This window comes from Amblyomma americanum, chromosome 4 (assembly GCF_052857255.1).
Source record: "Amblyomma americanum isolate KBUSLIRL-KWMA chromosome 4, ASM5285725v1, whole genome shotgun sequence".
NCBI lineage: Eukaryota > Metazoa > Arthropoda > Arachnida > Ixodida > Ixodidae > Amblyomma > Amblyomma americanum.
The window spans coordinates 29834808-29859288 of record NC_135500.1 but is presented as its reverse complement, the minus strand read 5'-3'; the positions used below and the strand labels follow the sequence as shown (position 1 = coordinate 29859288).

Below are 24481 nucleotides of genomic sequence, written 5' to 3'. Positions count from 1 at the left end.
CTCTGGACGTTCGGTCTTTAGGGAGGAGGAGTGTGGGAGTTTCGGAGTGCCGCATCCTTCCTTGGCCAGCGAGGCGCACCGTGGAGACGTAGGAAAGCGGACGCTTTCCTCCTTCCCCATGGGCGAGTAGCCAGAATGTCTGCTCGAGAGCGCTGAGCCACCTCCTTCCTCGAAACTGGTCGCAAGCGCACACTGCTAGGCGCCACACTAAGCAGTCGCTGATTGGCCGAATGTGACAACGGGCAAGTGCGCCGAGATCGGCGGGTACCAGCATTGGCCGGAGACTTCAGCGAGCCGCGACAACGAGAGGACGTCAGGTAAATACCTCCCATCTTCCCTCTTTGTTGTCACCATCTTGCCCCATCAGCCGCTTGACCAAACTAGACGGCAAGGGTCGCAGATCAAGCTTCAAGCAACCAGCAATTTTTGGAGAACCCAATAAACGTTTGGCCCCGAGCAAAGCGTCCTGTTCCGTGTTGTATTTATTTCGCATTTCCGCTGCACCGCTGTGAGAACAGTTGCGCGTGGTGTGCGATACCAGGAGCTCGGAGTTCACAGCCTAGACCTCAAAGGAGGCTCAACGGCTCAACTCTTCATTTTACCGCGAGAACTCTATCTACGTGTTCACTTGCGTTTCTTCAGCTGAGGCTCCATCAGCATCACCTGCAGTTTGCCCAAGAGCTCCCGCGCAGCGTCCAAGTTCACAATGGCAAAGAAGTAGTGTGCTGCAACATTGAGCGCTGACGCTACTTCACATGCACTTCGTGGTGGCATAGGCTCGTCGCCGCAGTCGGACTCATTACTGTCGGCTGTGCTCACCGCACGTGAGCCCTGTGTCGTCTGCTGACAGCATGTAACCTCAATTATATCGGCGTTACTCAAATGCTTCGTCTCCACACTGCTGTCCACATAGCTCGCGGCACCAACAGAACGCGTCACAGTGGTGCCCGAACCACCATACTGCGTTGTGTACACCACGTAATCACGACCCAGCGACCGTGGCACTACGAAAACCTGGAACGGCTTACGCCGAAGCATCGGCAGCACAGGCGAGTACTCCAGCAATTAAAACCTGCTTTGGCATGCACCGGAGCACTAGGCTCGTGTTCGGCTTTTTGAAAATTGGTTTCTGGGGAAAGGAAATAGCATAGTATCTGTTTCACATATCCGCGCACACTTGAACAGTGCCGTAAGGGAAGGGATAAAGGAGCATACGGGCACCTTAGTGTTTCGCCTCCATCAGAACGCGGCCACCCCGGTAGGGATGGAACCCGGGTACTGCGGATCAGTAGCCAAGTGCCCCAACTCTTAGGGAGGAGGAAGGAATCAGAACTAACTTTTTTGTTTCTTGGCAGAAAGGGCTGAAATTTGGCACACATGCTGTGCATTGCAGTGAAGAGACAAATATAAAATTTCATAAAGATATCTTCATTAGTTTTAGTTTTATAAGAATTTACAAGTTTGTTGCTTGTGGAAAGCCTGGCACAGCAACAAAACATAGTAGTGAGCCGGGAATACTTTGTGTTTGCCCAAATGGCTAATCTGCACACAGACAAAGTTTGATTTTTTTTTTAGTGTGCTAATAATTCTTAACTGAACATGACATGCACTTGACTGCTTCACTGCATAATGCCATGTAATTATTGTGAAATAATAAAATAACAGAAAGGTAAATAAACATTTCAGGACTGTCTTTAAGTGCAGCACAGTTTACGGATCAAGCAAAACAAACTGGATCAAAATCAGTTCAGCCATTGCTGTGCTATGCGTTCCACGAGCGAGGTGATCGACAAAAAAAAAAAGCACAATTGAGAAAACGGGCTCGAAAGTTTTGCAAGCACTGCAGATTTATTAGAAAGCACCAGAGCTGTAATATTTTGCATCATTGCTGTCAGGCATCTTCTTGCACTTTAGCCTCTTTGTTTGGCGGGCTTTGGATGCTTCCTTCAGGTGTTCTTGGTCCTTTTATTGAGCCCTCTGGACGGCAAGGGCACCATGGTGTAGACCGAAGGTGGCACCCATTGCCGAGTAGGCTCTTTGGCTCCCTGAATTGTACTTCACGACTGCTTCATTTACTGCAGTCTCTATCGCAAAAAGCGAGGCATGCTCGTCCCTTGACAGTGCTGACCAAACTTCTGTTCAGTTATGGACACTACGCGAAGCGAGTCGCGAACGCTGCATGTCTGCGCTTCTGCCGTCTCTGCCAACACGAAACGCGCCTCTGCCAACACGAAACGCGCCTCGAGGCACAGCTGAATGGCGCGACGTTCAGGCGACGATTCGTCCGGTGAATCATCAGCGATCACACTGTAGCTCGTCGACAGTTACGGCTCACTCGCAGGCTGCGTGTCCGTGTCGCACGATGCGCCAGAAACAGAGCATACCGTCTCTGCCGGCGATAGTGACCTTCGACTCGCGACCAACGATGCGATCTCGGCTACCCATTCGCGCGGCCGTACGCAGAGGTGTGAAAGACTCCGTTGGCGCGTCTTCCGTCGACTGGGTTGTTGGCGTCGATGGCACAGGGCGATTGTCGGCTTCACTGCTGGACTCATGTGGTGCAAGATAGCACGGCGCGTTTCCGCATGTTCAGTCAGGTGCTCCGCTTCTCCCGCTGGCCGGCGTCTTTTTCTCGCCGTAGGAGGCTTGCGCTTCCGTTTTCCGGAAGCAGGCTACATCGAAAATTTCTTTTCAAACGAGCGATGACCTATCACAAACCTGGGGGCTCTCGGAAATCCGAATTCGGCGTGTCAAATGAAGACTCCGGCACGGTTTGTGAAGCAAACAGCGGTCCACTGTGGTTGCCAGCTTGCCCGCTGCCGCAGCAGCCACCAATCGGGAGGCACCTTTCAAACCGGCAACCAATCGGAGGCCCTCTTTCATCACAGGGTGTGTGTGACCACCTCTGGCATACCCAGGAGAGCAAGCTGCCGGGCTAGTTAGTGATGCATGTTGTTTAGTAGCAAGCGCAAAAAAAACGGACAAGGGACGGAGTAGGGGACACAAAAACGCGTTCACGAGCGCTACTACCAACTGTTTATTCATGCTGTAGTACAGGGGATATATAAGAGCAGAATGTCGAGCATGCGTGTAGAGAAGGCACAAAGACCGCACATCAGTCAAGCGTACAAGTTAATAAAGAAAACGAATCTAAAAAAGCACATTAAGCTGAATACACATGCACAGACGTGTCACTGACACAACGTTCGGACAGCTTTCTGATATAACTCTAGAACGAGCCTAGCCTTATCATTATCGCTCTTGCCAAGAATCGTGGTCTTCTCCAATCTTGCCATACACGTGCAAGAAGCAAGGTGCTGCACGAGATTCGCACTAGTGTCCTTATTTTCTATGTTTCTGGCATGCTACCATAGCCGATCATTAAAGGGAACCTGAAGCACTTTTTGAAAAAAATGAGTTCTCTACATCATTTTATAGCTTTTAGTCCGCTGAAAAAATCTCATTCAATAAGAGCGGACATAAACGCAAAAAGCTGTTTTTTAGAAGAAAACACGCCCCATCGCCTCAGGGCGCCGAGCGAACGCCGCTTTTGCCCGCGATTGGCGGGACTGTCGTGACGTCATCCACGGGGATCTCCGCCCGGCAACAACGCGTTGCTGCGTAGTGCGTTGCATCAGCTGGCTTTTCAGGACTACATTTTGGAAATTATGGATAATTTAAGAAGTTTTGAACAGTTTGGACTTTCACCATGCGTGTTCGAGCCATCAGCAGCTTCAGAAAACGGCGGAACCAACGACGCCGCGGAGTGCGCCGGCAGCGAAAGTCAAGTTGCGACATTTTCACGTGTTGGAAATCTCAACTAGATGGATGGATGGATGGCAGCTTTTATTTCCACCGGAAATGGAGACCTCTTACTACTCACCGCCCCCGGCACACAGGCCTGGAGGGCGGGGGCCAGAGCCTCCGTGATTAAAGGCTGACAGGGATTTTATCTCTTCGCGGCCTCAGCCGCCAGGCGGATTGGCTTGTTTCTGCCGAGTCGGTTCTTCGCTGCGCAGCAGGGGTTCCCAGCTTTCTCTGCCATCAATATCTTTGTCGACTCCGGAGTAGACAGCGCATTCCCATATTCTGTGCTTCCGGGTAACTGTGGAACCGCCGGACTGTCGGAACCTGGACGAGCGCGCGCAACCCTATTCCGAAATCATTGAGAACTACAGACTAAACAGAAAACTGGTGCCACCGCCGGATAAGAAGCTAAGTAATAGAGAAGCGACCTCATGGCGGCGCCTGCAAGCTGGAAATTTCATTAACCCAGTTAATTTTCGTTAACTCAGTGGTTCACCAAAGTGCAGGCCGCAGCGAAGCAAGCGCAGCCAGACAGCCGGCCGACTCTCCGTGAATGGCGTCACTTCCACCAGTTTTCCCTCTCGGCCGTCCCCCAACCCAGCACTTCCGGAAGCGACGAGGGCGTGCCGGCAGCGGGTTTTTAAGAAGCGATTGCAGCTCTGTTTGCGGACAGAATCGGGAAAAAAATTACACACGATTTTCAAGGTCCTTTCTTCCCAACCACAGCGTTTCATGCAATTTGAAAACCGCTTCAGCTTTCCTTTAATACAGCGGCCACTTTGGCCAACGTATGAAGCCCCACATGAGACGGGAATGCAGTACACCACACCTATTGCACATTAAGCGTAGGCAATCCCATGTTTTTTGTTGCAGCCCCTGCCGCCACAACCAGTGATACGAGAGCATAGCTCAACAGCTTGTTGGGTGCTGAGAACACTAAGGGCACATTATGCTTGCCGGCCACCTTTTTCAGGTGGTGGGAGAGTTGGTGCACATAAGGGAGCACCTCCGGCTTTGAAGAAGGGGGTTCAGATCTTTTCTGGGTGGCTTTATGCTTCTGCAGGAGAGTTTTAGCGACAGCTGAAAAAACTGAAATAACCGAATTGAAAAGAACCGAGAACTGAGCGAGTTGCTGCATCTTGGAAATAAAAACACAGCGCAGCGACGACAGGCACAGGCAAAGAAAGTGCTTGTCCTTCTTTCTTCGTCTGTACCCGTCATCGCTGCGCTGTTTTTTATTCCCTGATCATTCAAACTCTGTTGCATTTTATGTGGGAAAGATTTTTGAAGCGCAGATTCCAGGCAAAGCGACGCAATAGCTCGTTTAACCATCTTGGAATAAGCATAGCAGATATTTTTTGGCTCGGGGGGAGTACATCCAGCATATATGGCCTTGGCAGAACATAAGCTTGAGGTCTAAGAAACGCAATGCCTGACTTTCAGGTAAAAACATGGGTAAAAACTAAAACTTTCCCGAGTTGATTAAAAGTAGTTAAAACAAGTGAAACAATATGGTAAAGGGATGTAAAGTTCCCTGACCTTAAAATAATTAAAAAGTCATCAACATATCTAAAAACTTTAAAAACTGCCCCCCCCCCCCCCCCCTGAAAAGTCTGTGCAAGAAGGCAGTCAATTGAAGATAAAAATATGTCACCTAAAAAGGGGGCTACACATGAGCCAATACAGATGCATTTACGCTGCAGAAAAAACTTGTTGTCATGAGAGATAAAAGTTACCTGCAAGTAGTATTCTAGTAATTTAAAAAAAATTATCTAAAGAGATTACAGCTGAGTTCTGGAAGGCCACAGCCCCTGAGCCTTCAATGCTTTCTCTGACCGAAGCTAACAGCTCAGCATGTGGAACAGAATAAAACAAATCTTGTATATCAATGGAAAAGGCTAAATCCATCCGATCGTTATTCTGCACAAAATCAGCAACCTCTTGTGACTTCTTTATCAGAAAGGGGTCATCAACAGGAATGTGCTTAAGCTTGCTGAGCAAGAAACGGCTGGCGTTGTGTTGCCACGAGCCCTTCTCACTAACGATAGTCCTGAATGGCATATCCGGTTTCTGTGTTTTTGACGCGAATAAAACATCCAAGGAATTTTTTGAGCTTGCATTGATGTCAGTTGCCAAAGACGACAACTGTAGGCTGCTACAAAAGGCAATGAATTTTGTTTTCACCCTGGCGTGGCTTCGTTTGATGGGAACAAAATTCTTGTGAACCGCTTGGAAAGCTTTTTCATTAAGAAGGCCATTCGGCATGACAACAAACATACCTTCTTTGTCAGACTGAAGTAAGCTTAAACCATTATCATTAAAATATTTTACAACGGAAAAGAAAATAATGGAACCGTTCTTACAGGACATGGGATATTTAGCAGACCTTTTTAAGCGGTTCACTCCCTCCAGTAGGCAACGTTCCTGGTCACCTTTGAGGCTATAGTCCTGTTGATGGCGAGGAGTTCACGGGCGGGCACCTTAGGGTGAATGCCGAATTTGGCGGCTTTTCCAGGACGCGTGAAATCCTTTCAGGAACACATGCCCCACCGGTGAAGACCACACGCTCCTTCTTGTCGTCTTTTCTTGCAAAAGGTGGTCAGAAGATGGCCTAGGACAGCTCTCCATCGCTGTTCAATAAGGTGCGACGCTAGAAGCTTAGGGTCTGTTAGCTTCTTGTTAGCGACCCCCCACAAGGTACATGCTTTGGCACAATACCCTCAGCCAGTCTTGGTAAAGCTGGATCTGTCGCCACAGCTTTGAGCGCATAATCTTGACAAGACGCTTCACATGGCCCCACGAAGGCTTAACGGGACCAAAAAGAGCACTCACACTGTTGAGTAGAGGAAAGCAGGACCGTTGAGATGCCAACCAGACAGATTTATTCCAGACAGGCGAATACCGGCACGAGCATGAGACGCGTGCCAGCCGCCGCGAGCCTCACGCGAGCACACAGCAGCGCAGCCAAGCCAAGCCACGCAGACGGCCTAGCCACTGCATGTGGCTACTGCCTAAAACAACTCCCCTGACAAAAAAGCAAACTCTTGGTAGGAATGATGCAACGTCCCCTGGTGTGCCAGTGGGAGGTGTCAGCGCAGGTTGTTTGTGAATCTTCTTGAGAAACTGAAGTCCCAGGGAGAGATTCGTCGTATACTCTCGCCTCTTCCACAGGCTTGAGAAAAGGAATAAGATGGGTTCGCCGTATAGTGCCGCTCCCAGTCAACAATATATGACCTAGGCTCGCTTGCGGGCGCCACTACGTTCCCTTTTCGCTTTAAGTCTGTAACCCAGACTTCAACTCCTTCCACCAGAAGGGTCGGAAGTTGCCGCATGCCATGTTGTCTATCGTAATCTCTTCGCTGCTGTTCGCAGTACAGTTGAAACCCGCAACAACGAAACTGCAGGGGAAACCAAAAAGTTTCGATTTTATGGGAGTTTCGTTGGTGTGAGAATGAGACAGAAAAGACATAAAAATGGAAAAAAAATTTATTTCCAAAAGTCAGTAAGCTTGTTTTGTCGAACCTTGCCCTGCAGCAATTTGAAAGCTCTGCTTTGCACTGCAAAAAATGGTCCATAATAGCAACGTCGTCGTCGTGCTCACCGAAAAACGAACGCAGTGTGTCAAGGCATCTAACACGTCCTGTGGGTTCGTCTTCTTTTGATGTTTTGGTATTTTATCGTCGGTTTCTTCAGTTTCACAGACGTTACTTATGATGGCTTCATCGGTCATCTCCTCGTGCACGACAACGTCTTCATCCGCGCGAACGAATTCATTGACGCTGAGACCACCTGGGACTTCGTTTGCCACGGCACAAAGTTCACCCCATGCGTTGGACAGCAATGGCGGCAATGCGCCGCCAGCACTGTCGTCGAGTGCGCCTTTGGGCAAATCTTCTGGCGCCACTGGATCGGCGCATGATGCCTGCTGTGTGACAATCAGGCCGGCATGCTTGAAGCAATTGGCAATCACGACAGGACGTGTCGCAACCCATGCGGCGGCCATCATCTCAAGCGACATGAAAATGTCCACGTCGGTGGAACGCTTGAGCTGGAGGTTCAGGAGCAGACGCTGGATCAGACTCTCCCTGTAGGCGCACTTGACACTATGAATGACGCCCTGATCCAGTGGCTGCAGCAGGGAAGTGCAGTTTGAGGAGGAAAAAATTACCCGCATGCTTGTGAGCTCCTCCTCAACGTGATGGGCGCTACAATTGTCTAGAAAAAGGCAGACCGACCTGCCTGCCTTCCACATGTCGGCACCAAAGGGCTCGAGCCAGCCGCCAAATATAGCCCTGGTCATCCATGGCTTAAGGTTTTCAGTGTATTGGACAGGCAGCTTACGATTCCCCTTAAGCTGCGGGGCTTCTTGCTTCTGCCGATTACTAGCAGCGGCTGTTTCTCCTGTTGTCCATGTTTGCGCACAGCAAAATCGTAACTCACCGCTTTTTGTGCTTTCCCCCATGGGGGCTTGTACTGGTCCAATACTTCTTGGTTGGTCAGCAGCCATGACAATGTTGTTGCTGGGTCGACGGCTGCTGCCTCCCTGGAGATGACTTTGGCGACTATGCCATAGCGGGCTTTGAAACACCTCAACCAGACAGGACTCGCCTTGAAGTTATTGTGCCCGATCATGCACGCAAAGTCCAGCGCTTTCTGTTCAAACATTCTGCCAGACAGGGCACTTTATTTGCACGCTGTTCACAAAACCATGCAAACACCGCCTTCTTGGCATCTGGGAATGCCACTGCCGTCACCGTTTTGTTACTTCCACTTGCACCATTTCCGAGAGCGCCGAGAATAGAGGCCTTGTTTTTCAAAATTGTAGACAGTGAGCTGCATGCAATGCCAAATTCGTCGGCAATCTCCTTTTTTTTTTCCTGCCCTTTCCAACCTGGACAATAATTGCAGCTATCTTGTACAGTCATAAATTTCCGCTTCTTGTCTAAAGGCGGCATCTTAGCGGGCTAGCTAAGTAGACGGTCTGATCGCCAAACAGATGACGCGTGCTACACAGTCCACATCCAAAGCGCCGAGAGCTATGATTATGGTCTGGGAAAAATCGGTGGATGTTCTGACAATTCGAAGATATACAACGCGAAGTGGGTTTGCGCGTATATTCCACGAAGCACACACTACTGTCGACCATGTGCGGCGGTACACAAACCTCAAAATGTTGTCAGGCCCTACAAGTCGCGCGTTGGCAGTCGGAGTATGCTCGGAGTCTTGTCTTCACATGTGGATGTGGATTTGGCTAGCAAGCAATTACCAAGTCAGTCAGCACGTGACGCAGGCGCTCCGCTCCGCATTTGCTTATGTCATGACGGCACACATTAAATAATATATCTGCCCACTGCGAGGTCGCCTCCGCTTCGACTGCTTTTCTTTAGTATTTTCGTAATTTAAATACTTGATATATAATTGCATTTTTGGTCAGGATATACTTCGCAGCACATAATTTACCCGTTGCGATGGGCAAACCATCATCGTCGCTGTCGCTTGTTGAGAGGTGCAACTACTCCACTATGGTCCTCCACTGTAGCTTTTGTTTTAAGTAAACAATAATGGCGGCTGCGACAGCAATACGCTGTGGCGGTAGTTTATGCAATTTAAGGGCAGGTACGGCCAGGTACGCGTCTCGGGTCTTCTTCACTGAAGTTTTGATGATTTTCACGGCAGCCTCAGCGAGTCCGTTGCTCTGAGGGTATTGTGGGCTTGATGTGACATGTTTGAACTCTTGAGACACTGCATGTGGCCTACAACACACACTGTTTGGCATGACCCCTTTACGGAGGCAGAAGGCTAACTGACGTGCCGAACTAGAAGATCTGCCCTTGCCCGTTTTCTTGCGCTTCCTACTAAACAGCTGGCATAACCATGCTTCTTTTGTGTTTGTGCGACTGTTACAAGATGGCAACGACTGAAGAATTCAGAAGCGGAACGGCGGAACTTTGAGCTTTCGAACGATACTAAGATGGCGGCGCTCGGTGGCGGGAGAGACGAGATATGGCTCCGCAAACTGCGGTGATTTTGAGTGATTTAAAACTGTTTTTTTGCCCTGCGCACTGACAAATTAATTTTTTTCGGGCACTTTTAGTGCATTTTCAGCGAAACCATTTTGATACAACTAGATTAGGCATTGCAGATACCGAAACGTGTAGTTTCCAAAAATCGCAGTCAGCGCACTGCGATACTTTTTGCATCAAAATTCAGTTGAATTCACACCAATGATGCATGGTACACTTTACTACATGGGACTAAAATCTCCATGAAGTATGAGCGGCAACCGAATCGCATAGCTTTATTATTGGCCACCGATTTAAAATTACATTTGTGGGATGAAACGTCAACTTGTCTTCTCAATACATGCTATAGTCAGATACAACTCAAGAATGAAGTGGCTTTTCTCCATCAAAGGACCCTGTTCCAGCCAATGACGTTGCCCGATTCTCATGCTAGCGTGACAATGCCGGGAGTGGCACGACAATATCACAATATCACCTACAATAGAGGTAGGGGGACCATTCTTTCATCTGCCACCCTCTCCATTACCAAGCTAGCAGGGTCCTTGACAGGGAAAAGCCACTTTGTTCTTGAGTTGTATCCAACTATAGCTGTATCCATAAAATCAGCCCTCTTGTTTAATACATATATTAATGACATTGCAAAGATTGATTCTTCAATTCACTTTGTCATATATGCAGGTGACTGCACACTGCTCGTGTCTGGTTCAAATACAGACCAGTTATTAGTGAAATGTAATGAAGTACTGCGGATGTTGTCAGCTTGGTCAAAAATAAGCCGCATAAAAAAAATCCTGCCAAGACAAGAGCGATCGTATTCCAGGCCAGAAATAAAGCCGTGCATATGATTCGTGCTCTGAGCTTGGGATGTGACCAGATACAAATTGTAAATGAACATAAGATACTCGGGGTGTACTTCTCTTCTCACTTAAATTGGGACACTCAAGTTCATTATCTGAGTAAACAACTTTCACCAGTAACCGGCGTTCTCTCTCGATTTCGGTCCTGCTTACCCTTGAAAGCAAAAATGCAAATATATTTCACTCTTTTCTTTTCTCAGTTAGCATATTGTAACTTAGTGTGGGCTACCACCAACAGTAACATAAGCAGTATTCTTGTCTTACAGAAGAAAATGGTCCGTTACATCACCTATCTAAAACGCATGTCAATAACTTCGTATGGCTTCATTAGAGCAGATCGTCTGTACGAGTTTTGTCTATTGAACAAATTGTATTTTTCATCCCCTGAAATTTGTAGACCTTTAAAACCTCTTGCATCACTGGAACAGTGCAGTACCAATGTGCAGACATGAAACACTGATACACGGACAGTACCACGCTTTAGCACAAACTACAAGCTACAGTCTTATATCCCTGTCACACGGGCATTTCGAGGGCCCTCGAACCGACAGTCTATCGACTCAAAGACGATCGAGCGCTGCCACACGGGCAGTTTCAATGGCCATCGAGTCAATAGTATGAGTCAATGGAGCAGTGCGGAACTCCATAGAGATTTCGAGGGCCTTCGCGCGCTGCCCAAGGTTGCTAGCATTGCCTCCAGCGGCGCCAAGCGCACTTTCGTACACAATACATTCATGGCGCTAAAGCATGAACAAACATTATTCGTCTAAAGTTTAATGCAAGCAGCCTGTACAATAATTTTAAATTGTATCAGACTGGTTTTAAATGCCTTAAGTGCATTAATTTTGCGTTGCGGTCTTTGCGTTGCTTGCCTACTTAGCGTTGACAACATGGCGGTGCCCTGCCCGCCCGCTTCACAGCAATAACAGCTTCGTCGCTAATCCCTCAAAGCAATATCGTGTTCTAAACTGTTTTAGTCGCCTTCGATTTGTCTATTCTTACCCTCGCATAAAGTTTCAAGAGACAAATAGCTTTTCTTTTCAGATATCAAGGCGATTTCCGAGGTGTTAAGCCGGACAAAGCAGCGCTCCGACACAGTTGGACTGGCTTGGTTTTGACTCGTCTTGTATTAGAGCGGCTACGGCAGTGCCGGCATCTGTCCGTCACGTACGTGCAACTAAAAGAGTTTTAAACGACATGCGCGTATGCTTGTATTTCAGCATTTAGTATACATTTATCAAATAATTTTGTTATTTTTGCAAAATATAAAGTAGCGATTGTGGCGCCACACAAGCTTGGCGTAAGACACCAGAACCACTTCAATGGCCATTGAAATTTGCCGTGTAGCAGCGACACAACTCCTTCGAGTTGGATGGCGATTGGGAATTTCGAAGGCCCTCGACTCGATGGCCATTGAAACTGGCCATGTGACAGGGGTATAAAACCCATAACCTCCCCGCCACTTTGAATAAACATAAAAACAGTCGGGTATAATTCAAAACAACTGTGATTTTTTGTAAAATATAATAACCTTGCCATGGTCAACATAAATTAATTTCGACCTGCCTCATTAAAGATTACTAGATGTTTGCTTTGTATTTTTGTTCACAATATGTTGCATACTTTTTTGTATGCACATAGGTGCTTCGGTATTTTCACCGCGAAATGTTCGCTCCATTTTCTTTTTCTTTTGTTTTGCTGCAATCAGTTCCGTCTGCTCCCATGTAAACAATTAAGGGGCTTTTGTCAAGCCTTTTATCTATGGCCAGGGATTCATCCAGTGATTGATTACTGGAAAATAAAACCCTACTCTGATGATACAGTGAAATTTGCGACACAGTGCAGCAGTGGAGGCCTGTACTCACATGGCTGTCGCAGCTGCTGGGGCATCCCCCTTGGCAGGAGGACCACAGCGCCGCAGCAGGAAGTGCACGTCGGAGGCACAGCGCCCCCAACGGGCAAGCAGGCGCAGTGGCCGGTCAGAGGGTGCCAGGGCACGCTCAGCCCGGCGGCTGCGTTCAACGAGTGCAAAGCGGCCCGTCTGCGCTGTCGCCTGCGCCAGCGCGTACACCACATCTTGACAGGTGGTTGCCTCGGTGACTCCGCACACCACCCGCTGTGGGCCACCTTCCAGCCACACACGGAGCTCCATGGGGGGCACAGCATGCGCAGCGCACCCCACGGGTCAGTCCCCCGCACCCAACATCACCTGGAACAAAAATTATTATGGTGGCATGCAACGTTGCAAATCTCGTAGTACAGATCTTTGGTAATTTCGACTGCCTTGGGTTCTTTACAGCGCACTTTGCATAGTTCCATCTTTACTTCCGAATTCCTTCCCCTACGCAGAGTAGCATGCATTCACGCTGGCTAAAACCTGTTTTTCATTAAAGAGCTCTCTTAGCAAGGCATGTTGCTGGGCTAGTTGGTTTAGCATTTTTTTGAAGCTTGGAAGAATCCCACCTTGGCGCAAATAAATTCACACAGACAAAACAAGAGACAAGGAGACGGAGTACGATTTTCTGTGCAAAACTGATAATGCGAGGTGATAAGTTACTGCTGTGATAAGGCACATGGATTGAAAAAAGTGGGCGTATCCTGAGGCTATAAATCTATGTCGTTTTGCTTCTGCAATAAACAGTTGGACGTTGGCGCCTGTCCGTTGTCTCCTTGTCTCTTTTGTTTTATCTGTGAATTTATTTGCGCGAAGGTGGAATTTTTCCAAGCTCTCTCACTTTGCATGGTGCACAGATGTGTTTTGCATTTTGCCTCCATCAAAATACAGCTGCCAATGCAGCAATCTTGGGCTGAGTGCCATAGCCATTAAGCCACCATGGCAGTAGTGTGAATACAATTCATTGGGCTGACCCATGCACTTTTAACAGCAGCAAAGTAAAACGGCCTGTAGAGTATACATAAGACTTGTTGAACAGAATCCCTGCATAGCTAACACTCCAAAATGAGTACAAGTAGGATCAGTATATTTTTAAACGAGACCATATTTGAGAGAAGTCCGTCTGCTTGGGCTTTAGATATAAAAGCTGAAAAATACTGAACCAACCAATATTTATTAGTAGCCGAACGTTTCGGGACAAACACAGTCCTTTCCACAGAGGTGAGAATAAGAGATGAGCGAGTAGCAGCCCTAATTTCCCCTTTGTTGTAATGTGGCGAAGACCATCAACATGTGCAGTTAAATGAAGGACGCCAGAGTGGGCGAGTTGGTGTTCCATGGTGACAAGAAAATTCAAACAGCGCTAGACAACTGAACCAGAAAGTGGAGGAGACAAACATTTGAACATCGAGGTATGACTGTGCGCATGTGTGCCCATTTTGGTAGGTATATATTGACATTTTTCTTGAAATAAATCAGTTGTGTTTGTCTCCAACTATTTCTGGTCCAGTTATCTATGTATTTATTTATTACAGATACCTGCAGCGCTTAAGACATTATTGCAGGGGGGGAAAAACAATAACTTCTGCTCGTTTGGCCGAAAGTACAGAGGAAAACAAAAATACAAATACTACTACAAACAATTGGCTGTGGTTTACCTCTGGTTAGACCTGGTTGAATTGCAAAAGCTTGCTTAGCTTTCGCCTTAGAATTTAACTGTTAAAAGAGCAACTAGATTCAGATGTAGACTCTTCATCGGTAACTTCCATGGCGAGACTGATCAACCAACGCACAGCGCACCGCTATATATCCCAGTGAGGCCGCCACGGAGCGAGCGCAAGGCGAGGAGGCTGTCATATCAACGGAGAGACCACCTGTTTAGCGCGGCGCCGACTCGGGGGCCAGGCACTCGCGACAAGCGGCTCACTTCTAGCTGCGGCGGGGAGCAAGCTTAGAATTTAACTGTTCGGAAGCAGTAGAGCAACTAGATTCAGATATAGACTCTTCGTCGGTAACTTCCATGGCGAGACTGATCAATCAACGCGTAGCGCATCGCTATATATCCCAGTGAAGCCGCCACAGAGCGAGCGCAAGGCGAGGAGGTCATCATATCAACGAAGAGACCACCTGCTAGACGCGGCGCCGGCACGGGGGTGACAGCACACGCGACGAGCGGCTCCCTTCTAGCTGCAGCGGGGAGCAAGCTGATGTCACACGTCGTCATAGCAACGGAGAGAGCCGACGTCACACCACCTGCCAAGTGCAGCGCCGGCTCTGGGGGGAGCACAGCATACGCGACGGGCAGTTAGACCTGGCGTAGTATTGCTTTCGCAATAAAAATACTGCTACAAAAAATACAAAATACAACTAATAATAGATGAGGAAAAGCATGCACTGAAGGAGAACAACCGCACTCCATAAAAACAATGACACTAATGAAATGAAAAGACACGCGCAAGAGAACTGCGCGCCACGTCACACAACAGATAAGAATGCGTGGAATTGACCTTCCGTGCAGCACTCAGTGACGCCGGCTGGCAGGTTGTTCCACTCATTGATCATCCGTGGAAAGTATGAGGTTTTGTAAATATCTGTCCTACATTTAATTTCTCGGATCTTCCATGGATGATCAAGTCATCTAGAAAAAAAAGTGAGGTTGAAGCTGGTACCAGTCTTTGTCAACGCTCAGCTTTCCAAAATAGATGTGATGCATGATTTGCAACCTCAAATGTTTCCTACGGTTAGCTAAAGATCCCCAACCAAGGTCGTTTTTAAGAGACGTGACACTAGTTGAGAAGCTGTAATTATTGGACACAAATCTCGCAGCATTATTCGGGACGCTCTCGAGCATGTCGTATAAGTAAGCAAACTGGGGGTCTCATGCAGGGCAGGCAGATTCAAGAATTGGACGTAAGTGAAATACAGGAGTTGCTTTATATTAGACTGCGCTTTATTGAAATTTCATTTGAAGAAAGTAAGCATTCTGCAGGTTTTGGATGTAATATACTGAACTTGCCTCGTCCACATTAGGTTAGATGTAAAATAAATACCGAGATACTTATATTCAAGTACTTTTTACAAGGGTACATTATGTAATGAGTAACTTGTTTGTAAAGGGGAACGCTTTTGAGTGAAAGAGATAAATTGGCATTTTGTAGCGTTTAAAGACATTTGCCATATTGAGCACCAGCACTGGGTGGAATCCAAGTTTCGCTGAAGTTTTAACGCATCAGAGGAACTTTCACAACATGCTGAACGACAAAGTCGTCCGCATATAGGCGAGCTTCGCAGGTAAGATCCAAAACAACATCATTGATATAAACTGCCAAAAATTTAAATAGAGGGCTGTTTGAATTTTCTTGTCCCAGTTAATGTCTCCTTTGTAAGCTGATGTGCCACAACTCAATGTGATGCCAACGCGCTCATTCCTTAGTGCTCAGCGAGGGGTTTGTTTTCAGAGTGCATTGGCTGGACGCCATTTTTATGTTGACCAATCTTTGATATAGGCTTTTATTTGCTGTGAATAACGTGCTACATACTCACAAACCACAACTGGAACGGGGGACACAGGACAAGCGCCCACTAACAACTAAGATTTTTTTCTGGTACGAGGGCACATAAATACATTTCATGCACATTGTTACGTTTCGCCTACGACGCGCGGTATAGCCGGCGCGGATGCAACGGACGCCGGGGCTTCGTTCAAAGTGGCGGTCATTTTGGCCCGTTGAGTGCTGCCGCAACGCCTCCCGCCAAGTGCGTCCAGGCAGGTTTCAATGCCACGTGTCTTCGTGTGTGCGTGTGTGTGTGTGTGTGCATGTTGGTGCCCACGCTTGTCAAAGCGCGGCAGCCAGGGAGAGGAGCTCCCCAACTGGGAGGCGAGGAGGTCTGACCGGCGCCGGCCCGGCGGACGCGACACGTCACGTCTCAACATGTCCGTGCGTCGCCGTCTCGTGCGCTTCATCCCGAGCCGTTCCTTCTTGCCCTCGACTCCGAGGGTATAAAGGCAGCTGCCCCGGACGCCAAAGAGAGACTTCGATTTCTTCCGTCGAGTAACGTGGTCGCCCTGACCGGCTGCTCTTTTGCGATGCTAGAATAAACAAGTTGTTCTGTTGGCAGTCGACTCATCCTTTGCCAGGACCTTCGGATGTTTCCAGCTGTGCCCCAGGCCGCCAGGCCAACTCTACCCTTGGGGCTTGCGACCCATTTGCAACAACTGGTTGCCAGCGGTGAGATCGCGACAACGGAGGCCAGCAGCGAAGATATGCGGTCAACTGTATGCTGAGCAGCACAACGACCATCCGGGAGCAGTGCAACGAGCCCTGTGTGATGACTGGTTGCCTGCAACGGAACGACTGCGCTGAATTCTTGGCTGCGAGGTTTGGTGAGTGCGGGACTTTCTTCTTCTGAGTTTTGCCAGGCTTTTGTTAGTGTCAGAAACAGAGCTGGTAATTGTGTTGTCGTTGCTGCCGGGTTAGATTGCGGCAAGACAATAGTAGGCAGTAGAGAAAGCAGCATTCGGAGCAGCCATGGATTTGAAGTCGTTGCACAAACCGAAATTGCTGGAGCTTGCAAGAGAGTTGGGTCTGGATGTCTCAGACAAACTCAGAAAACCAGAACTGCTAAGGGCTATTCTGGAGTTGGAGGCTGAGGATGACGAGCTGTCGGAATGCCTTCAGACCATTGAGGAGAGGGAGCAAAAAGAGAAAGACGAGCGCGAACGTAAAGAGCAAAAAGAGAAAGACGAGCGCGAACGTAAAGAACAAAAAGATAAAGAGAAAGAAGAGCGCGACCGTCAACACGCTTTGGAAATGAAGCGTCTCGAGGTAGAGATGGAACGTGCTCGTAATGGAAGTCAGGCACACGGTGCAGGAGAACGAGTATCGTTCAAAATGACTGACCTGATGCGGCTGTTTAAGCTTGGAGAGGACATTGGTTTGTTCCTGGTTAACTTTGAGCGAACGTGCGAGAAGCAGGGGTTCTCTCGGGAAACGTTGCCACAGCGCTTGCTCACTTTGTTACCCGGCGAGGCGGCCGACGTAGTCGCTCGCTTGAAGAGAGAGGAGGCAGAGGATTTCGACCAAGTGGAATCGAGTCTGCTAAAAAAGTACAGGCTGTCAGCGGAGGCGTTCCGTCGGAAGTTTCGGGAAAATGAAAAAGGCAGAAGTGAGTCATATACAGAGTTTGCCTACAGGCTTATGTCAAACATGCAGGAGTGGCTCAAAGAAGAGAAAGCGTTTGGTGACCACGAGAAAATTCTGCAGTGTTTCGGGCTAGAACAGTTTTATAGTCGGTTACCTGAGAACGTGCGGTACTGGGTCTTGGATAGGCCAGACGTTAGTACAGTGGCTAAAGCCGCCGAGCTAGCCGAGGAGTTTGTGATGCGTCGGGCTCGCGGAGCTAAGGACGGTCAAAAGGGTGAATTTGGCTCCAAGTCTGAGAGGCCGAAGTTCACACCCATGAGAGCAAGGGGGGACACACGTAGTGCGGATGCGAGTGAAAGCAGTCCGACCGAACGTAAGGAGACGGCGGCAGCCGAAGCCGAACGCAGAAAGCGGTTCGAGAGGAGGCAAGCGCGCGTGTGTTATACGTGCCAGAAGACGGGTCACTTTTCGGCGCAGTGTCCAGAAACAAAAAGAAAAGTCGTGTGTTTGTCATTATGTAGCACTGACGAGAACATGAAGCTTCTCGAGCCTTACATGCGAGACTTCCTCGTGAACGGGAAAGAGTGCCGAGTGCTTCGTGATTCCGCAGCTACAATGGATGTAGTTCACCCCTCTTACGTAGAACCCGATATGTTCACGGGCGAGTGCGCATGGATCAAGCAAGCCGTGGAAGCTCATAGCGTGTGTCTGCCCGTAGCAAAAGTGCTTATTGAAGGACCTTTCGGAGCAATTGAGACGGAGGCCGCAGTGTCATCTATGCTGCCCCCCCAGTACCCGTACTTATTTTCGAACAGGTCCGATCACCTCCTGCGCGAGAAGGGGCTTTTGTTTGGTGAGGCTAGCGTTCAGGCCTTAACCAGATCGAGAGTTCGGGAGCTCGCTGCAAGGGCGGTAGTTGCGGGGCCGACGTTGTCGAACAATGAGAAAGGGTCGGAGGCGCAGCAAGCTGATATTCAGAGCACGTCCGAACTGAATAAAATTGAGCCTGTAGCGTTGAAGGCACCAGGTACTGGAGAGGAAATGCCCGACACGGGAAAGTTAGAAGAGCTTCCGGTCGAGCTTCCGGGACTAGGCTCAGTGACGAACAGGGAAGACACTGATCAGGTCATTAGTGACTTAATCATTAAAGCACCGCTGTCGCCTGAGCAGAAAACCGAACTACACCAACTCTTACAAGAGTTTCAAGGTCAGTTCTCTGAGAGGCCTGGTAGGACTTCTGTCCTTACTCATGAAATAGAACTTATCTCCCCAGAGCCAGTACGATCCAAGGCGTACCGGGTGTCACCCCGCCAGCGCGATATTATGGAGGCTGAGTTAAAGAAAATGCTACAGCTCGGTGTTATTGAGGCGGGTGAGAGTGATTATACCTCCCCTTTGATTTTAGTTGAGGTACCGGGCAAGGAACCTCGTCCTTGCGTCGACTACCGCAGGCTTAATTCTATCACTAAGGATCAAATTTATCCGATCCCTAACATCGAGGAGCACCTTGAGAAAGTTAGTAGCGCTCAGTTTATTTCCACCCTAGATCTTGTCAGGGGTTATTGGCAGGTTCCACTTACAGAAGAGGCTAGTAGGTATGCGGCGTTCATTTCACCAATGGGAACATTCCGTCCTAAAGTTTTGAGTTTTGGTTTGAAGAACGCGCCATACTGCTTTTCAAGCCTCATGGACAAAGTGTTGCGGGGACAGGAAGAATTCGCTTTACCGTATTTAGACGACGTAGCGATATTCTCCGCATGTTGGTCTGAGCATATGGCACACTTGCGGGCAGTGCTAACCCGCCTGCGCGAAGCGGGCTTGACAGTCAAGGCTCCCAAGTGCCAATTAGCACAGGCCGAGGTTGTCTACCTCGGTCACGTGATTGGACAGGGTCGTCGCCGCCCCTCTGAAATAAAGGTGGCCGCTGTGCGAGACTTCCCGCAACCGCGCACGAAGACCGATATTCGGTCGTTCTTAGGTGTCGCCGGCTACTATCAGAGGTACATCCCCAGGTACTCCGATATCGCGGCTCCCCTGACGGATGCTCTAAGAAAAACAGAGCCCCAAACAGTCGTCTGGAGCGAGACACAGGAAAGAGCTTTTAGCGCCCTAAAGAGCGCCCTAACAAGCCAGCCTGTGCTACGATCGCCAGACTACACAAAAGGGTTCGTTGTTCAGTGCGATGCTAGTGAGCGAGGCATGGGCGTTGTACTGTGCCAACGGGAAAATGGAGAAGTGGAACACCCCGTCCTGTACGCTAGTCGTAAGCTGACCTGTCGTGAGCAGGCGTACAGTGCCACCGAGAAAGAGTGTGCGTGTCTCGTGTGGGCCGTTCAGAAATTGTCATGCTACCTAGCCGGCTCGAGGTTTATCATTGAGACGGATCACTGCCCTCTCCAATGGCTGCAGACCATCTCTCCCAAAAATGGCCGCCTCCTGCGCTGGAGCCTCGCTTTGCAACAATATTCCGTTGAGGTGCATTACAAAAAGGGGAGTCGCAACGGTAACGCCGATGGCTTAAGTCAAGGCCCCTAACGTAGGAATCCGCCTCAAAGTTGTTTGTTACTGATGTTTTCTTCCTGAGGCAGGATTTTTAACATATTGCTTTTGTTTAGTCTTTCAAAGTGATGACGTGCTTTCGAGTGCAATTTTCCCATTTGTGGACGCGTTCCGAGTGCTGCTTGACTACTGTAAGGAACTAGGCAGTAGTATAAAAGGGGAAGGAGCCTGGCAGAGCTTAGTGAGGGTTGTCTCGTGCTTGCTGACTGAGCGGTTGCGTTTCGGCGTAGTTCTAACGCTTGCTGGGAACGAGAACAAAATTGGCAACTCTCCCGAAGTCACTTTGCAGTGTCCTGTGTGAACCTGAACCTGAGAACTAGGCCTTCTCTGTGCGCTGCGCTCAAGCAACGCCGAGGGACGACCGATTTCGATTACGAGCATCATCGAGCGACATCCCTCCGGACAGCGGATGCAGTCCCCTGACCATCGGGATCTCCTTCTCCTGGCGGGGCGGTCTGTTACGTTTCACCTATGACGCGCGCTATAGCCGGCGCGGATGCAACGGATGCCGGGGCTTCGTTCAAAGTGGCGGTCATTTTGGCCCGTTCAGTGCTGCCGCAACGCCTCCCGCCAAGCGCTTCCAGGCAGGTTTGAATGCCACGTGTCTTCGTGTGTGTGTGTGCATGTTGGTGCCCACGCTTGTCAAAGCGCGGCAGCCGGGGAGAGGAGCTCCCCAACTGGGAGGCGAGGAGGTCTGACCGGCGCCGGCCCGGCGGACGCGACACGTCACGTCTCAACATGTCCGTGCGTCGCCGTCTCGTGCGCTTCATCCCGAGCCGTTCCTTCTTGCCCTCGACTCCGAGGATATAAAGGCAGCTGCCCCGGACGCCAAAGAGAGACTTCGATTTCTTCCGTCGAGTAACGTGGTCGCCCTGACCGGCTGCTCTTTTGCGATGCTAGAATAAACAAGTTGTTCTGTTGGCAGTCGACTCATCCTTTGCCAGGACCTTCGGATGTTTCCAGCTGTGCCCCAGGCCGCCAGGCCAACGCTACCCTTGGGGCTTGCTACCCATTTGCAACAACATGCACAAAAGAATGAAATCATTCCCACTGGCTGTGTCGCACGCTCCAGCGTTTCTTGATTAGATCAAACTCCTCACTTCATAACAGGACCGAGGGTGTGCTTACGCACTCGTCTTCACCGGCCTCCCATATCTCAAAGGCTTCTTTTATTTCTCTTTCTTTTCCTTTGCCTGAGCTAAAATTGTAGTCCAATTAAAGTAAGGTGAACATTTGTGATTTGCACAATGGGGGGCGAGGTTTCCAGGATTCGTAATTTTCCATAAGTTATTACTGTGCTCTATCAAACTGGTGTTTACACATCTGCCTGATTGGCCTATGTAGCTCATGCCACATGACAAGGGAATTTTGTAGACTATACCGGTGGCACATTCTACGAACTTTTCTTGGTGTGCGATACCACCAGTGTTAGCTAATTTTTTCCTCAATTTATTTATTTTGTGACAAAGGCTCACTCATTTCCGGGGTGCGGTAAACACCAAGGGAACATCATATCTCCTTGCTACTTTCTTTAAGCCGTGTGAAACATTATGTACATAAGGAATGACAACCACACCAGCAGCCTGCTCTGCATGCTTTTTCTGCGGTATTTTGCTATCCAGTAGCTTTTGTAGATTCTTTTCTACCACAGACGTTACTAGAGCGTCGGGTACCCACTCATCCTTAGAGTATCAATTTGCCTCTTGATGCTACGCTCTACCTGATGAGAACACGACTTCTTAAGACACTGCGCCAAACTGTTACTTGCTAAACTCCTTCTCATCAACTTAGAGTGCGCGGAATGGTAACTTAAGCTTTTTCCCGTTTTCGTCATGTATGTCCAACACGTGTGCTTGCCACCTTCTTTTATCTCTATGTCCAAGAATCTAATCACAGAGTTCTGTGGCCGCTCGAACGTGAACTCCAGCCCGGCGAAAACCTCTCGGAAAACATCTAATATGCTGCTTACTGGTAATCGGTTCGCAATCGCAGAAGAGAAACAAAGCAGGAAATCATCAACAAAACGAAATGCCTTGAGTAATTCAAACTGTGCCAATCTTGATTTCAGGCCCGGTTTCACCTTGCCATGTAGATATCCGATATGACCGGAGCAATGAACGACCCAATGCTAATACCATTTTTTTAAACGTACAAATTCGAGCCAAATTCCACAACCTAAGAACTGAGGTATTTTTCCAGCAACTGTAGGAAACCTGAGACATTAATGCCACTTTCATTTTGGAACCTGACTGCCCCAAAGTGATCAACACATTCTTCAACTGCAGTTAATGCAGCCGCGACTAGAATACTAAAGTACATGTCCTTAACATCCACTGATACACAGGTAACTGGGGTGGTTTTCTTCAAGAAGGCGATGACTTCTTTAGAACCCCAAACTTTAAACGGGTCGTCCACCTGCCGTCTCGAAACGTTCCCTTGCAGAAACCGCGTGACACACCTCTGCCACGTCTCGCTGGCAACAATGATTGTTTGGAACGGATTCCCTTTTTTGTGTGTTTTTACGGTGAACAATGGCGCGAGGCTCAGTTGTTTGCAGTCCCTGACTTGTTTGGCAAGGTGTCCCAGATCCAGACTTGCACATAAGTCTGCTGCTTGCTTCTTTACTTGCTTTAGGTGTATTTCTTTCAAGTTGGTGTCAGCAAAATTCTTCTCCAGCGCAGTCAACGACATTTCTTTACAGTAACCCTTTGTCGAGCGTATCTCTCACCTTTGCTGCCATTTGCTGGCCAGACAGGTTCAGATGGTCATCTACTTCATGGGGTGCTACTTCAGTGGTGTGGCAGAGCCGTTTGGGGAGGACCTTCGGAAGACAATGTTCTCAAGGCTACCAAGGAAAAGACAGAGAACCAAAGTAGATGACCATCTGAACCTGTCTGGCCAGCAACTACCAGCAAAGGTGAGAGATACACTCGACAAAGGGCCCAAGTTTGCTACTGACATTTGTCCCTCGACAGAACAACTTCTCAGCATGGCACATGCCATTACCGCAAAGGTGTCCAAACAACAGAAAGCAGCTTGTATGGCTGAAGGTGTGCGGAGTGTCATGAGGTACTCTCCTACAAACATGAGAAGGTGCGCCACCAAGGAGACGCTGGACATTTTGAAGTCAAACAACTTAGCGTTATTACTGTCGGATAAAACAGGGAAGTTCGTGGTGATGAAAGACGGTTACTGTAAAGAAATGTCGCTGACTACGCTGCAGAAGAATTTTGCTGAGGCCAACTTGAAAGAAATACACCTAAAGCAAAACTTGAAAGAAATACACCTAAAGCAAGTAAAGAAGCAAGCAGCAGAAGTAAGCAAGCAGCAAGTCTGGATCTGGGACACCTAGCCAAACAAGTCAAGGAATGCAAACAGCTGAGCCTCACGCCATTGTTCACTGTAAAAAAACACACAAGGCAGGTAATCCGTTCCGGACAATCATTGATGACAGCGAGACGTGGCAGAGGTGTGTCGCGCGGCTTCTACAAGGGAACGTTTCGAGACTCCAGGTGGGCGACCCGTTTAAAGTCTGGGGTTCTAAAGAAGTCATCACCTTCTTGAAGAAAACCACCCCAGTTACTTGTGTATCAGTGGATGTTAAGGACATGTACTTTAGTATTCTAGTCGCGGATGCATTGACTGCAGTTGAAGAATGTGTTGATCACTTTGGGGCATTCAGGTTCCAAAATGAGTGTGGCATTAGTGTCTCAGGTTTCCTACAGTTGCTGGAAAAATACCTCAGTTCATAGGTTGTGGAATTTAGCTCGAAATTGTATGTTCAAAAAAGTGGTATTAGCATTGGGTCGTCCACTGCTTTGGTGATTTCGGATGTCTACATGGCAAGGGGAAACCGGGCCTTGAAATCAAGATTGGCACAGTTTGAACTACTAAAGGCATTTCGTTTTGTTGATGATTTCCTGCTTTGCTTCCCTTTTGCGATTGCGAACCAATTGTCAGTAAGCAGCATATTAGATTTTTTCCGAGAGGTTTTCGCCGGGCTGGAATTCATGTTCGAGTTGCGACAGATCTCTGTAATTAGATTCTTGGACATAAAGATAAAAGAAGGTGGCAAGCACACGTGTTGGACGTACCTGACGAAAATGGGAAAAAGCTTCTTAAGTTATCATTCTGCACACTCTAAGTTGGTGAAAAGGAGTTTAACAAGTAACAGTTTGGCGCAGTGTCTTAAGAAAT

At 48.6% G+C, this 24481-nt stretch overlaps 1 protein-coding gene across 3 annotated transcripts in view; it reads right to left on the bottom strand.

Annotated features, from left to right (window-relative positions):
- RASSF8 (ras association domain-containing protein 8) overlaps window positions 1-24481 on the bottom strand; it is a 146718-nt gene that overhangs the window by 96530 nt on the left and 25707 nt on the right. For all 3 annotated transcript variants that reach the window (XM_077660815.1, XM_077660813.1, XM_077660814.1), the window contains exon 2: window positions 12553-12896. In XM_077660815.1, coding sequence (XP_077516941.1) covers window positions 12553-12839 — 287 coding nt within the window. In that variant the 5' untranslated portion in view covers window positions 12840-12896. The remainder of the gene's footprint in view (window positions 1-12552; window positions 12897-24481) is intronic.